This window comes from Xenopus laevis, chromosome 6S (genome assembly GCF_017654675.1).
Source record: "Xenopus laevis strain J_2021 chromosome 6S, Xenopus_laevis_v10.1, whole genome shotgun sequence".
Lineage (NCBI taxonomy): Eukaryota > Metazoa > Chordata > Amphibia > Anura > Pipidae > Xenopus > Xenopus laevis.
In genome coordinates, this window is record NC_054382.1 from 22923872 (window position 1) to 22940711 (window position 16840).

Consider the following 16840-nt stretch of genomic DNA (forward strand, 5'->3'; position numbering starts at 1 on the left):
CCTGGCTAAGGATTGATAATCTCCCCTCTCCACTAGAGCTTTGAGAATCTCTCCACAAGTTGTTACAGGAAAAGTATCAGAATCACTTTTCTGGAGACCTGCAATGGCTCAGGTGTTCCCTCAACTTCACTTGAAACACATTTGGAAGTGTTTGACACAGGAGCAACAGAACCAACTAGCTCCCCAGCAACCGTAGAGCTTTGGAGGCTCGATGGTTAGCCTCTGCCCTCTCTACTACCTCCTGTGCTTTCTGGATGGCAAAAAACATTTGGTCAGTTGAAGAAAGGGAGGAGAGATTTTAGCATGAACAGTAGAGGTTGTCTGGCTACCCTCCACCGTATTTACAACTCCACCTCACCATCCTTCCCAGCAGTTTTATCTGCAGGGTCCTGTTATGGGGTTTAGCCCAATATTCTCCCCCTCCTGGAGTGAAATACCCTGAGGCACTAAAAACTGAGGCTGGTTGCATTTGCAAATATCAGCACCTCAGAACACTGACTGCCCACTCTGCAGGAGTCTCATTAGGTGTCTCTTTACCCCCAAGGGAAGATCTTCCAAATGATTTTGAGGCAGATACTGCACCCCTGACTCTGTGGGGAAACCAACACTGCCATGTTCAAGGCCATGCAGACCATTAACCTCATTATTCCCCACCTGGTCTGGAGGCAAGAGTGCATGGTCTGACCAGGTTGATCGTGACCAAACAGTTGGGCCAGACAATGTCACCACATGAGGAGCAGAAGTTTTTGCTGCCCTTTTTACCCTTGGATGGGGGTGCTCCATCATTAACCACTGATGCCCATTCCTCAGGTACCAGCCAGTTTGATTTAAATTTCCTCTTTTTTCTTGGCATCTGAAGAGGAAAGGCCACTATCTGCCCCAACCCCACCAGGTGTTGCAATCATGGTACCCCCACACCTTCAGGGGTGCCCATAACAGGGGTACACTTTTTTGTGGTAGGAACAACTGTGACCCTGGGGGAAGCTTTGACATGTTTTCCCCCCTTCTCTTTGCCGCAATTGTAAGACATGCTGCAGCCTTAGATGTCTTCAGTGAAGAAGGAGGAGGTTTGGATGTTGTAGAGGTGGGTGTGTAACAGCCACCTCCTTTTGTGAAGGAGATATCCCCTTTGAGGACCCTTGCTGAATAGTCCCAGCAGGATAAGATGTTTTATTTGAGGCACTGGGAGCAGGAACAGGGGCTGTGGTCTTAATTTGCCCTTTGGGGCAACTCTGGCGAGTGGTGCCCCAGGTTCTTGCAAAAGGAAGCACCTCACTTCCTCTGTGCTGTAAAAAATTTTATACCAGCACCCCTTCAAATGGAACCCCGAAAGCCCTCAATAGTGTCTTGCCCCGAGGTAAAAGTAGTTTGCAACTGCCTTTTAAAGGAAAGGACGTGCCTCAGTTCTGCTCTCCTTACATCCCAGGGGAATTCTAGACATATTTGATTTTAACTCCCAAGGGCTTGCAGGTGGGGGTACAATAAGTGGTCTTGCAGGAAGGGGGCACATTAGATAAAACCACCTTGTGCCCAATCCTTCTAGGGGTTCTACAGGGACATAACTCCCTCCACTGTGATACCCCTCTGTACCAGAGTATGCACTGCAGTTAGAGTACGGGCAAAGATTATGGCTTTCCCATACATTTTACTTGCTGCCACTACTGCAGAGTGGCCCACCACTTCAGCCTGCAGCCTTTATATAAGCCTCTATGCCATGAGTGCTTGACATTAGGCATCTGACCCCATGCTTCCTTGTAAGCTTCTCTACCCCAGCAGTGACTTGGCTTGGGTTGCTGCCAGTAGCTACCCCGCGTGTGCAAATGTTTTAGCAGGGGTCCACATTGGCTGCAGCAGCAGAAGTAGAGGCAATGGGGCTTTTTGACATGGGCTTCTGACTGGTGTTTCCTTGCAGAGCTACAGCTGGGTTTTTCAGGTCCTTTTGCTTTAGAACCAAGAGATGTTTTTTTTTAACTTTCCTTTTTATTCCCTCCATTATTTACACAACACCACACAAAAAAGAAAAGCTTTATACTATTGATTAACAAAAAAGTAAGTTTTAAGTTGAGAAGCTGTGGCAGGAGAGGGTTAATGTGAGCAGGTGCCTGGGAGCTGCACTGCTGCTGCTGGAAAAGATTTTATATTTATACTTATATTAAATCCTTCTCCCTTTAGCTTTCTCTCCTCACAGAACTGAGTGCAAAATCAAAATATCCACTCAAATCTGTACAAAAATTAAACAATTTGTGCTGAAACAAGAGAAAAATGCAAATGAAACTGACACCCAGGTGCGGGGGAGGGGTAGGGGATCTAACAGTGAGTTTGTAGCCCAGAGCAAGTGAAGGGAACTGGGCTAAGAATCACTCACCTTCAGGGTCAAAAAAAAAAATCGATTTTTAGTAAAGAAAATCAACTCAAAACTTCCCAAATTTCACCCACCAAGTGGACACACATTCACACACCAAGTGATAACAAAAAATCCTGTCTCAAACAGGAATTTCAATGCTTAATTCAGCACTAAACAGAGAGCTTTCTCCTGTGTGTTATCTTTCATTAGCTGAAGTTACCCACGGGACTGTTTGTATGCGCTAACTTTTATTTTGGGGGCCTCTAAATGCCAAAATACTTTGGTAAACCTAGGAAACAATGGCCACCAAACTGTTTTTGGGGGAACCCTGGCAAATCATATTTAGGGTGCTTTATCTTGGTGCGTAACGATACATGGGTGATAGGTGCTGAGAAGTTGAAGCTTTGAGGCAATTTTCAGATATTTCACCAAAACCGACAATTGTTGGAAAGCCTTGCGACTCAGTAGTTTGGGGGCAGAAAGGCATGGGTACCATTTTAGATTCGGTAGAAAAGTGTACTTTCCAAAAATATATAGGTTTTGGGGGTAAACATATATTTCTGTGTTTTTACCCCACAAAAATGCAGTCAATGTGTTGATTTTTCATTAGCTGAAGTTACCCACGGGACTGTTTGTATGCGCTAACTTCATTTTGGGGCCTCTAAATGCCAGATACTTTGGAAAAACCCATAAACAATGGCCACCAAACTGTTTGGAGGAACCCTGGCAATCATATTTAGGGTGCTTTTTCTTGGTGCATAACGATACATGGGTGATATGGTGCTGAGAAGTTGAAGGTTTGAGGCAATTTTCACATATTTCACCAAAACCGACAATTGGGGGGAAAGCCTTGCGACTCAGTAGTTTGGAGCAGAAAGGCATGGGTACCCATTTTTAGATCGGTAGAATGTGTACTTTCCAAAATATATGGGTTTTGGGGGTAAACATATATTTCTGTGTTTTTTACCCCACAAAAATGCAGTCAATGTGTTGATTTTCATTAGCTGAAGTTACCCACGGACTGTTTGTATGCGCTAACTTCATTTTGGGGCCTCTAAATGCCAGATACTTTGGTAAACCTATGAACAATGGCCACCAAACTGTTTGGGGAACCCTGGCAATCATATTTAGGGGTGTTTTCTTGGTGCATAACGATACATGGGTGATATGGTGCTGAGAAGTTGAAGGTTTAGGGCAATTTTCACATATTTCACAAAACCGACAATTGTGGGAAAGCCTTGCGACTCAGTAGTTTGGAGCAGAAAGGCATGGGTACCCATTTTAGATCGTAGAATGTGTACTTTCCAAAAATATATGGGTTTTGGGGGTAAACATATATTTCTGTGTTTTTACCCAAAAAAAAATGCAGTCAATGTGTTGATTTCTCAGTAGCTGAAGTAAAGTCCTGATCAATTTGGATGTGCTAACTTCATATTGGTGTCTCTAAATGCCAGATACTTTGGTAAACCTATGCATAATGGGTATCAAACTGTTCAGTGGACCCTGGCAATCATATTCAGGTGCTTTTTCTTGGTACCTAATATAGTTTGGGATATGCGGAGCAGCAAAATAAACCTTTGAAATGATTTTTCAGAATTTTGAATTTTTTTTTGAAGAACCGCTATGTTCAGACAAGCTTTTATGTTGGTAGTTGGGGAGTAGAGAGACATAGTTACCCATTTTGTAATCGGCAGAATGTGTACTTTTCAAAAATGTATGGTTTTCTGGGGTAAACTACGGTTCAGGAGTTTTTGGCTTGGAATCTAAAGCATGCCGTTTTTCTGCCTTAGTGGCTTTTCAAAATTCGGCAATATACTGCCGGGAGTTTTTGAGGTACAGAAGTCCTAAATCTCCCTAAAACTATACATATCTGGTATTGGCACGTTCGAGAGACATAAGGCTTTCCAAATCAGTTGGATTTTCATCCGTAAATGAAATATTTTTCTGGTATAAATTGATATACGAAGAAAATGGTAATTTTTTTTTTTTTTTTGGTATTTAGCACTATAAATTTTTTTGCACAGGTGGAAATACATGAAACTCAGGCAGATTTTAGAAAGCTCAGTTTCTACCGGGAAAAAAAAAATGTATAGTTTTCCTAGGTAACTATAGGTTTCCCCTCAGAAAATGCCCCTAAAGTGAGAGAGCACAAAATGTTTCAAAAACGGCTGGCATTTCGCGTAACCAAAATGTGAAATTCTGCTGGCACTTAAAGGGTTAAGAGTATGTTATAATGTATTGTTATTATCTGTTTATATATTTTTTTGCTTCATAAAGCTCAGCTTGACTAAAGCACCAGATATGATTAAACATTTATAATAGAATTAATTACATTACAATTAATGGCATTGCTGGTTTATATGTTGATAGATAAGATTCTCATTTTCATTCTTCTTTCTGTTTTTTTTTTTCCAGAATAAACTGAAGGCAGTGGAAGACCCTCTTGCCCAGCACACCCATGTGTCTTCATTCATTTATCTTTATCATCGGACTATTTCAATTCTTTTTTGGAACCAGTTCAGGTAAGAAGATAATTCTATTGTCTTTTAACCCTTAAATCAGTATTTGCATAACCTTCATGTGAAACATTCCATTCTCAGATTTTATTATTGCAATGCAGAGACATGACTAAGCCCTTTGGATGTGCTAATATATAGGGATGCATACTGAATGTATATTGACCGCAGGACAGTCACCCAATCAAAATACTAGTCTCTCAAATAAAATACACATAGAAAAGCTTATACGGCATGAGTCTTATTTGTAGCTTTGGAATCAGGTTCTATTTGTTCTACTACACTTAAATGCCAGCATTCAGTGATTTCTATAGGCAGATATAGATAGATAGATAGATAGATAGATAGATGATAGATAGATAGATAGATAGATAGATAGATAGATCGATCGATAGAGTAGATAGATACAGTAGATAGATACAGAAGATAGATACAGCAAATAGATAGATATATAGATAGATACAGTAGATAGATATAGATAGATAGAGTAGATAAATAGATGACAGATAGATAGATACAGTAAATAGATACATAGATACAGTAGATAGATACAATAAATAGATAGATAGATATAGATAGAGTAGATAGATGATAGATAGATAGATAGATAGATAGATAGATAGATAGATCGCTAGATAGATAGATTGATAGATTAGATATATATAGAAGATAGATACAGTAGATAGATAGATACAGTAGATAGATAATAGATAGATATAGATACAGAAGATAGATAGATTGATAGAGTAGATAGATACAGCAGATAGATAGATAGATAGATAGATACAGTAGATATATACAGAAGATAGATACAGTAAACAGATAGATAGAGTACAGTAGATAGAGTAGATAGATAGATAGAGTAGATAGATAGATACAGTAGATAGATACAGTAGATAGATATAGATACAGAAGATAGATAGATAGATCCAGTAGATAGATAGATCCAGTAGATAAATAGATAGATAGATAGATAGATAGATAGATAGATAGATAGATAGATACAGAAGATAGATACAGTAAATAGATAGATACAGTAGATAGATGATAGATATATATATATATATACAGTAGATAGATATATAGATCGATAGAGTAGATAGATACAGCAAATAGATAGATAGATATATAGATACAGTAGATATATACAGAAGATAGATACAGTAAACAGAGATAGATAGAGTAGATAGCTATAGATACAGTAGATAGATAGATACAGTAGATAGATACAGTAGATAGATAGATAGAGTAGATAGCTATAGATACAGTAGATAGATACAGTAGATAGATACAGTAGATAGATACAGTAGATTGATAGATAGATGATAGATAGATAGATATATACAGTAGATAAATACAGAAGATAGATACAGTAAATAGATAGATAAATTAGATAGATACAGTAGATAGATAGATACAGAAGATAGATAGATACAGTAGATAGATAGAAACAGTAAATAGATACAGAAGATAGATACAGTAGATGATAGTTACAGTAGATAGATATAGATACAGAAGATAGATAGATACAGTAGATAGATACAGTAGATAGATACAGTAGATAGATAGATACAGTAGATAGATACAGTAGATAGATACAGTAGATAGATACAGTAGATAAATACAGAATATAGATACAGTAAATAGATAGATAGATAAATTAGATAGATACAGTAGATAGATACAGTAGATAGATAGATACAGTAGATGATAGATACAGTAGATAGATAGATAGATACATAGATAGATACAGTAGATAGGTATAGTAGATAGATACAGAAGATAGATACAGTAGATAGATACAGTAGATAGATAGATACAGTAGATAGATAGACTAGAGAGATACAGTAGATAGATACAGTAGATGATAGATACAGTAGATAGAGTAGATAGATAGATAGATACAGTAGATAGCTATATAGATAGATACAGTAAATAGATAGATACAGTAGATAGATACAATAGATAGATCTAGAGGCATAAAGCTAAATGGCCATTATGACATCATTGGGTATGTTCATTGTGACATCATCGGTATGTTCATTGTGACATCATCGGGTATGTTCATTGTGACATCATCGGGTTGGTCATTGTGACATCATCGGGTATGGTCATTGTGACATCGTATGATCATTATGACATCATCGGTATGATCATTATGACATAATAATCCGTGCAACTATTAAACTGTCCAGCTAACAGTGAACTCATTTTATGCATAGAGCTTGAAGTGAACACTTCTTGTTAGTGAACACTTCTTGCTTCTGTGCATATCAAAAAGAACTGTGAGTAGAAAAATTATATTTGTGTTTTTTGCTATATGTGTTTATGTTATATTTATCTAAATGACTTTGCAATGTTGAATTTCCCTGATCTGTAATCCTTATATATTTATATGTATTTATTGATGTCTAGATATTCACGGGACTAACCTACAGGTTCAATATAACTAAAATTATTAGTTGTTCTAATGTTCTATATACTATTGAAGGGGAAATTGTGTGATTGTGGTTTTCAGGATTGTATCAAAGGGAAACCATGAAAAAAATGTATATCTTGCCTAAAACCTGTTGAGATGCAATGGGATGGGAATTTTCAACATTCAAGCAAGTTTATTTGATTTATTGTTTGGAATGCATTGAGATTTGCATTAAGATTAACCCATTTTAGTCAAAAAGAAACATTTTTATAAACATGCCCCTTTAAGAGTATGTTATAATGTATTGTTATTATCTGTTTATATCTTTTTTTTGCTTCATAAAGCTTGACTAAAGCACCAGATATGATGAAACATTAATAATAGAATAAATTACATTACAATTACTGGCATTGCTGGTTTCTATGTTGATAGATCAGATTCTCATATTCATTCTTCTTTCTGTTTTTTTTTCCAGAATAAACTCTCTGAAGGCCGTGGAAGACCCTCTTGCCCTGCAATGATGGGTTCCATGTGTCTTCATTCATTTATCCTTATCATCGGACTACTTCAATTCTTTTTTGGATCCAATTCAGGTAAGAAGATAATTCTATTATCTTTTAACCCTTAAATCAGGATTATTACAGCCATATGAAATGCTGTATGAACTCTTATATAGTAAATGGTTGAAGACAAATTTTTAAAGAGACAGTACATGATAAATTTCGATATTAGAATTTTTGAATTTTTTTAAAATTCGAATCGAATTTGGACTATTCCTTAGTCGAAGTACACATAAAAAAGCTCAAAATTTGAATTTTTTTAATTTTCAATTTTCACTTTGACCCTTGATAAATCTGCCCACGTAATGTAACTACACTTAGAGGCAGATTCATATTCAAATTTTTTTTTTCTTTTAAGGTCAAAACTCTCACTCACAAATTTGACTATTCACCAAATAAAACCTGCTGAGTTCATGTTTAAGTAAATGGGAGAGGTCCAGGGACCAATTTGAACGTTACTAGCCTTCCTGACAAACAAGTTTTTTTCTAGGAAAAAAACTCTATTCGATTCGAATTAGATTCTAATTTTTGCATCGGTAACATTTGTGTGAATTTTACATATTCAATATTTTTATTAAATAACCCCCCAATTGAATTTTGTGTATTTCGGACTTTCGGGATCGCAGTTCACCGCAGCCATCTTCCTGAAGACCCAGAAGATGGCTGGCGTTAATTGCGATCCCTGAATCTGCGCCGAGGGGTAAGTAAAAAGTTAGGGCCATTTCCCGGGGGGGGGAGGCTTCATATGCTAGGGGGTAGGGTTTTTTTAGTTACAGTTGAATTCTTCTTAAAGGTGACAAAAAGTGACAGAGCTAGGTTGAGAGGTTCTCTTTCAAGTTTGTAATTGTATGTTTTTCCTTTTTCAGCTCTGAAAGTTGAAAACTTTCGTCTATTTAAACCGAAGCTGATATTGAAAGCAGATACTTGGAATATTATACCATGTGCCTTTCATACAAGGCATCCCCTGAATCCGTCACACGTCAAATTGGAATGGGGTTTCATCCCAAAAGGCAGAAAGGATTACCAGCCTTTAGTGCGTCTATACGGAGACCATGTCAGAACGGCATTGCCTGCTTTCGCGGATAAATTGCAACTTTTTAAACCCCTAGTGGCAAAAGGGAACTGTTCGCTGGTCATCAATCCCACAGTCATTGAAGACAGTGGCACTTATCAGGTTACACTGACGATAAAAGAAAAGGTGTTCAAGCCCCTTTCGTCTATAAAAATTCAAGTTGTGCATCAACTCAAAGGTAAATTAAGGGAGAGACTGTATTGTAAACCCAATATGTAGGGGGCACATTTACTCAGGGTCGAATATTGAGGGTTAATTAACCCTCGATATTCGACCGTCGAAGTAAAATCCTTCGACTTCGAATATCGAAGTCGAAGGATTTACTGCATTTCCTTCGTTCGTGCGATCGAAGGAAAAATCGTTCGATCGAACGATTAAATCCTTCGAATCGAACAGTTCGAAGGATTTTAATCCATCGATCGAACGATTTTCCTTCGATCATAAAAAGCTAGGAAAGCCTATGGGGACCTTCCCCATAGGCTAACATTGGTGCTCGGTAGGTTTTAGGTGGCGAAGTAGGTGGTCAAAGTTTTTTTTAAAAGAGACAGTACTTCAACTATTGAATGGTCGAATAGTCGAACGATTTTTAGTTTGAAACGTTCGATTCGAAGTCGTAGTCGAAGGTCGAAGTAGCCAATTCGATGGTAGAAGTAGCCAAAAAAATACTTCGAAATTCGAACTGTTTTTTATTCTATTCCTTCACTCGAGCTAAGTAAATGTGCCCCGTAGTGTATTCACCTTCTAAATATATCTCAGGCATGCTACATGTGTTTAGTTCTGGATCTGGGATTCACCTACAGTAATTGTTTTGCTTTTCAGGTGGATCACGGTCAGCACGTATGAATGATGAAACAACGACAAAACCTACAAGCACCACTAAAGCACCAAACCAAGAAACAACTGCAACAACAGCAGATGACAGGGATTTCATTGACAAGACCATCCTCCCAGGTCTTAAAGGAAAGGAGAAGATCTTTGGTATATCAGTGATAGCTGTTGCATCGTTCCTTGTTTTATTCTCACTATTAGGACTCTTTGTATGGTAAGTAAAATTTCCTTTATCTTGCTCTAGAATATAGAACATTGGACAAAAAAGTGTACAATAAATAGCCAAGCAAGATCAACTTTGGTTATTTTTTTCGGCTACTGCCTTACTATGCAAAGAAATAATCCTTCCGCTTATATCCACACGCTCCTATGTCTGCACCCAGAGGCACTGCCTTGGCCTGGGGTCAGACACATGAAGCAAATATAGGCAGATTATATAGTGAATAAAATACCCCCTCTTGTAAATTCTAAGGATATTATAAGTTACAGAGGAGTTTCATGACCATATAAAAAGACATCAGAAGTCACCGTTTATAACTGATGACATCAGAACTCACCATTTATAAGGATATAATTTACAGGATATTCATGGCTTTTGTGTATTATATATATATACATAATATTTCGCTACTCATGCATTCAGTGCTGGGCAGGTGGGAAGAGGTTCTATATAGATATATATAAATGTCAGTACATAGTTCTGCAATGCTCAGAAATATGCGCAGATACCCAGATCCTTAAAATGTATTTGTATATGAAAATTTGGTGTTTAAAAATATTTTGCCGCCATTTAATTTTTTTTCCCTTTTTTGCAGGTTTGCTGATAAGCAAATGAAGAAGGAAAAGATCGGCGATGTAGAAAGCCCACCATCCAGCTCATCTAGTGACAATGAGGAGGAATCATAAGGGAATATGAATTAACAGAATTGACACAGCATTGAAGGCTTCAATGAATAGAAAAATACTTTTTATAATAAATATTATATATATGTAATTTGAGGTCTTTGTATTTATTTCTTCACACTGTTTGTAGGGTTTTTAGATTTCTTTTTGAGAAGTGAGACCAGTATCAGTATATATTATATAGGTGATAGAGCTCGGCTATTGTAACAAACTTGTACATATATGTTGTGTAGTGTTTGGGCTCAGCCATTTAATAGAATTCCAGTATACTGTGTTCTGTATTCAGTATATAGGACTGTGGTACCATTTCTACAAATTGCATTGCGTCCATAAACTTTGAAAATGCCCCATGCACCAAACATGGGGCAGAACATGTTCCTTAGGGGGTTTATCTAATATAAGTAATTCTAAAACAACTGGACTTGCTGAGTAATCATTGAAGATGTTTCGCTACTCATCCGAGCAGCTTCTTCAGTTCAACTGACTCATGTGGGAAGTTCTCGGCATATAAACTCTTCCACTAATCCAATCACAATGGCACATTGTAACTCTTTTTCAAACTTGGGGGTATTGCACGAACCCAGCGCACATCAAAGAATCTCCCATTGACTTATATGCAACCTTGACAGGTCTGAGATGCCAGATTTTCTGATTCAGACTTTTCCATCCTTGGGGTTTAATAAATTCTGAAAAAAATTGTAAAAATCAGATTTTATTAAAATGTATTATGTGGGGCACATTTACTAAGGGTCGAAGTGAATTTGAAGTGAATTTTCAAATTCAAAAACTTCGAATTTCTGGGTACTTCAACCATCGAATAGGCCAAAATTCGATTCGAATTGAAAAAACTGAATATTCAACCATTTGAAAATCGAAGTACTGTCTCTTTAAAAAACATTGAATTCGCCACTTCGCCACCTTAAACCTGCCGAATTGCTATGTTAGCCTATGGGGACCTCCTAGAACCTATAGCCAATATTTGGCTAAGTTTTTAGAAATCAAAGTTTTTTTTGAAAATCGTTCGATTGGTTGATTAAATCGTTCGATTCGAAAGATTTCTACGATCGATCAAACGATTTTAATTTGGTCGAAAACATTCTTGATAAAGGGTCCTGTGAGACTCGAAACATTGCATTTTTTGTCTACTGAGCCAATAAATCACAAAATTTTCACAGAAACAACGTGTCAGTGTGCTGCAGTCTGTTGGACATTGTACATGATTGATACCCATGGCAGAGTGGGATATTGACTGCTAAGCACCTGGTCCTCAAGGGAAAAGAGACGGAGGTGAGCGCTTCATTCTTGTGTGGTTTAATTCGGTCGAAAACAGCTGAATTCAAACAAAAAAACAAAACTTAGACTGTCGATTTTTTTCAATTCGTTCAATTCGATGGTCGAAATTCGAAGTTTTAGCAATATAGGCAATTAAGAATACTATTTCATGTGAAAATGTGATGTATCTTTTGCTCATGGTAATTGTTGCCTAATTTATAGTGCAGTAAATCTATAGCAAAGATTTGAAAATGGCAAACATGGCTAAACTATATTCACGTAGATGCACTAATCCATGTGTGTTAAAAGTATAGGAATTACACCCATATGTAATATAAGGCATGAAGTTTGCTCAGGAAAAGTAATCCATGGCAACCAATAAGATGTTTCCATTTAAACAGGTGACTAGTAAATTCTACCTGCTGATTGGTTGCTATGGGTTATTGCCCCTGGGCAAACTTAGTGCCTTTTATTACATAACTCCATTAGTCTTTGGGGAAAAAAAGAGAAATTGGTGATTTTTTTTAAAGAACTGCATTGGTGTTTATGTTCAATACTATTACTGTATTTTACCTATAGTAAGATAGTAATATAGTAGTAGCCAATTGTTTAAAATACTTTTGTTAATCGTATCAAAAGTCCAGTCCTTAGTGGAGGCGTTGGGCACTTCTACACAGACACCCCACGCCGCTTTCAGTATAAGAAATGCAACTATATTTAACAAGACAAGCAGAATGAACTATGTAAAATGCCATACATTTATATTTATTTTAAAAAAAAAATTATAAATGTAAAAGGATTGGTCGCTAATCAGCATTTCTCAATTTCCTGAATCTTAAAGGGATTGTTCACCTTTGTGATAACTTTTAGTATAATGTAGAGAGTGATATTCTGAGAAAATTTGCAATTGGTTTTTATTTTTCATTATTTCTAGTTTTTGAGTTATTTGGTAGTTATTTTGGTATTTTGGGTCCAAATTACCCAATGCACTGATTTGAATAAGACCCTGGAATATGAAAGGCCTGAATAGAAAGATGAGCAATAAAAAGTAGCAATAACAATAAATGTGTAGCCTTACAGAGCATTTGTTTTTTAGATGGGGTCAGTGACCCCCCATTTGAAAGCTGGAAATAGTGAGCAGAAGAAGGCAAATAATTAAAAAAAACAATAACAAATAAATAATGAAGGACAATTGAAAAGTTGCTTAGAATTAGAGTTATAAGCAGGACCAGAATATAGTGCAGGTCCCAGGTCAACAATTAAAGTTTGGAGTCCCAATCTAAGAAAGAAAAGTTAATTAGGGATATCTAACATGTGCTCCTTTTGAGTTAAAACTCACATGGCCATGCTAGGGGCATGAGTAGAATCAAGGATATTTGGGTAATAACAAACTGCACCAATCAAACTAATATCTATGTATATGTGCCCTGTCTACCCAGAGAAATCCCACAATCTGTCCAGCTAACAGTGAACTCATTTTATGCGTAGAGCTTTAAGTGAACACTTCTTGTTAGTCAACACATCTTGCTTCTGTGCATATCAAAAAGAACTGTGAGTAGAAAAATTATATTTGTGTTTTTGGCTATATGTGTTTATGTTATATTTATCTAAATGACTTTGCAATGTTGATCTTCCCTGATCTGTAATCCTTATATATTTATATGTATTTATTGATGTCTAGATATTCATGGGACTAACCTACGGCCTTAATGTAACTAAAATTATTAGTTGTTCTAATGTTCTATATACTATTGAAGGGGAAATTGTGTGATTGTGGTTTTCAGGATTGTATTAAAGGGAAATCATGAAAAAAATTAATATCTTGCCTAAAACCTGCTGAGATGCAATGGGATGGGTATTTTCAACATTCAAGCAAGTTTATTTGAATTATTGTTTGGAATGCATTGAGATTTGCATTAAAGGGGTTGTTCACCTTCATATAACTTTCAAAAATGTAACAGTTCATGTAAAAATAACAAGCTTTGCTATATAAATGTTTAACAAAGAATGTGCAGTTGATGAGATATTCACCTCAGATGGATCCCTTTGCAGATGGGGCCCTTTCATCATGGACCCCCTGTGCGGGGGTCGCCGACCCCCAAAAACGCTACAGTGAATGTTGTACCGTATATACTCGCGTATAAGCCGAGTTTTTCAGCACCCAAAACAAGCTGAAAAACGCTGCCTCGGCTTATACGCGGGCCAGTTAAAAAAACGCGATTCTGACACGTTCCTATAAAAATCATAGGAACGTGTCAGTATGAAGAAAATGCTGCACATAAAATATTTCCTGCAAAGGCCCCCCCCCGCAAATCCGCCCCCAGCCCTGCGCACCTTTCTCAGCCGAATCGTAAGCAGCAGCTGGCGGCAGGTATTGTTGCCAACCACCAACATGTATCTTTTCTCATTTAGTTACACAATCTGCTCGTCGCTCCCACAATGCGTACGCGTACGTGAAGTTGTGACGCCAGTCTCGTGTGATGACATTTGCGCGATTTTTATTAGACGGAAAAGGTTTGGAGTTTACAGCCTTGGAGAAGGTGTACCGTAAGTAGCGATTTGGGACTACGGGCAGTGTAAGGGAAAGCGGAGCTGTGCATTTATGTCACGTGGATTACAGGGTGAAGTTTAGCCCCAGGCTATCCAGTCGCCTCTATTGGGACGAAAACTGCTCTATATGTACACAAAGTGGCTTAGGGTAGAAAGATGCTGGCACCATAGCAATGGCCCTGTGCTCACACATCTGTAATTCAATGACAGCAGGGGGCAGGTAACCCGCTTTAACACCCCAAATTTTGCTGATCTGGCTGTAAATTCAGTCAATGCGTTTCTTAAATTATATTGGAAATACTCTATTGAAAGTGTCACATATCTGGCGTAGAGAATAGTTTTCCAGCATTCGTTGATGTCTCTTCCTATGGCAAAGCCTTGCTGGGAGTTGTAGTTCAAGTTCAGCTGGAGAAATTGCTGGTTAGACAGTGCTGCGTTGCATGCTTATCTTTCCCTCTGGCCCAAAATGCAGTCAAGTTGTACTTGCTAATGGCTTCTGATTAGTGATGGGCAAATCTGACCCGTTTCTCTTCACCAAAAAAAAAAAAATATATAGACACAGAGAGTCTTTAGCTTTATTTCTCACCCTAGGCTTATACGCGAGTCAATAAGTTTTCCCAGTTTTTGTAGGTAAAATTAGGTACCTCGGCTTATACACGGGTCGGCTTATACACGAGTATATACGGTACTTCCTTATTTAGCAAATACAAAAGGGGGTTGTGGGAGCACTCACATTGCTATGTAGAAATGTATATAAGTATAAGGGAAGTGCTACTGACATAACCAAATGGGTCAGTGCACATTCCTCACATTGCTAAGTAGAAATGTATATAAGTGCACTGAATGTGCACTGACCCATTTGGTTATGTCAGTAGCACTTCCCTTATACTTATATACATTTCTACTTAGCAATGTGAGTGCTCCCACAACCCCCTTTTGTATTTGCTATTGTAGCCTGAAGCCTTGGCTAAGCTTCATGTGGTTTTTAGCACCCTCCATACCCACCCTTGGGTTGCCACCCGGCCGGTATTTTACTGGCCTAGCCGGTAAAACACCTGCCAGGGCCGGTATTAAAAATTTACCGGCAATGTAGCTGCCAGTAATTTGTAATACCATTTACAAAATCCCCTGCCCGCCGATGAAAACTTACATTTTCGTCAGGCTTCGGGCGGTGGACCGCCCCTTTTGTGACGTTACTCCACATGGCCCGCCCCTTTTGTGATGATACTCCCCCATGGCCCTGCCCCTTTTGTGGGGCCCTTGTCGGCTCTGCCCCTTTTTGCATCACGCCCGCCCCTTTCTTTTCCGCCCCCCACCATGGCTGGTAATTTTTTTCTTTAAAAGGTGGCAACCCTAACCCACCCGATCAACTAATGGTGGCCCTTTGTTTTTAACCGCACCAAATCACACTTCTGACACCCATTTACATTCACTATACCTATTGCTACACTTATTTAATTTGTCCTTTACTTGTTTTAGTTCACTTTTTTCTTTTTTTATACCTGTACTAACACATATACATATATACGTATGCACTTATATATTTAATTTTACTTTGTCTTTACCATTTTCATATTATACTTTTTTTTAAAAATGGGAGTTGGTTTGGGCAATCACTCTCTCTTAAAAGCTGCAAGTTAGCAGCGGGGGAGGATCTAGCCCTCAGACAGAAACCAAGGTTCAGCAGACTTCTACTTCAACTAATGCTATTATGCAGAGAGGCACAGGATCCTCAATACTATGACTGGAGGGAACAAGTTAGGGACCGCCATATGGGGTTTACCTTGATGTGGTATGGTGGCTTTTCAACTTGATGATAATAACTTTGTAACTAAAAAACCCCTGTCTTTGTGAACACATGCATTTGCATATCTACTGAATTACTTAGACAGGGGCCCAGGGAATGTGCACTGACCCATTTGGTTATGTCAGTAGCACTTCCCTTATACTTATATACATTTCTATTTAGCAATGTGAGTGCTCCAACAACCCCCTTTTGTATGTACTTCCTTATTTTACATCATACACACTACTGGCAGAAGCAGGAAGTGCACACATGCAGCAGTTTCTGCTCTGATTGGCTGATTCTCCTGTCAGTCAACAACCAATCAGTGATTAGCTTTTTAAAGCCAGTTGCAGGTAGAACAATGAATGCAGCAATTTGATTGGTTGCCATGGGATACTGCCCATGTGCAAATTTGCCCAGTGTTGATAAATAACTGTGAGTGTGGTAAATTTGCATACACACAGCTCTGTAGGGAGGGGCTGGGCCAGCGTCTGAGGAGAGGAGAACTCTTCTGGTGGGACTTGCTATGGCAGTATGTATGCACAGAGACGTTTCTTATGTGTACTTGGGGAGGGCTGGTGAATAGTCTC

At 38.1% G+C, this 16840-nt stretch overlaps 1 protein-coding gene and 1 pseudogene across 1 annotated transcript; both read left to right on the forward strand.

Annotated features, from left to right (window-relative positions):
• LOC108719669 overlaps positions 1-16840 on the forward strand; it is a 250167-nt pseudogene that overhangs the window by 89827 nt on the left and 143500 nt on the right.
• Positions 6922-11091, forward strand: LOC121395007. Its single transcript, XM_041567454.1, has 4 exons — positions 6922-7872; positions 8706-9089; positions 9731-9953; positions 10555-11091. Exons 1-4 carry the CDS (start codon positions 7797-7799, stop codon positions 10643-10645), a joined length of 774 nt encoding a protein of 257 aa, XP_041423388.1. The 5' UTR covers positions 6922-7796; the 3' UTR covers positions 10646-11091.

Excerpts from the sequence above, each read along its gene's own strand:
- LOC121395007 (XM_041567454.1), top strand. The coding sequence starts at position 7,797 with ATGATGGGTTCCATGTGTCTTCATTCATTTATCCTTATCATCGGACTA. Across the intron at positions 7,873-8,705 it reads CTTTTTTGGATCCAATTCAG|CTCTGAAAGTTGAAAACTTT; the intron begins GTAAGAAGATAA and ends TTCCTTTTTCAG. Across the intron at positions 9,954-10,554 it reads CTATTAGGACTCTTTGTATG|GTTTGCTGATAAGCAAATGA; the intron begins GTAAGTAAAATT and ends CCTTTTTTGCAG.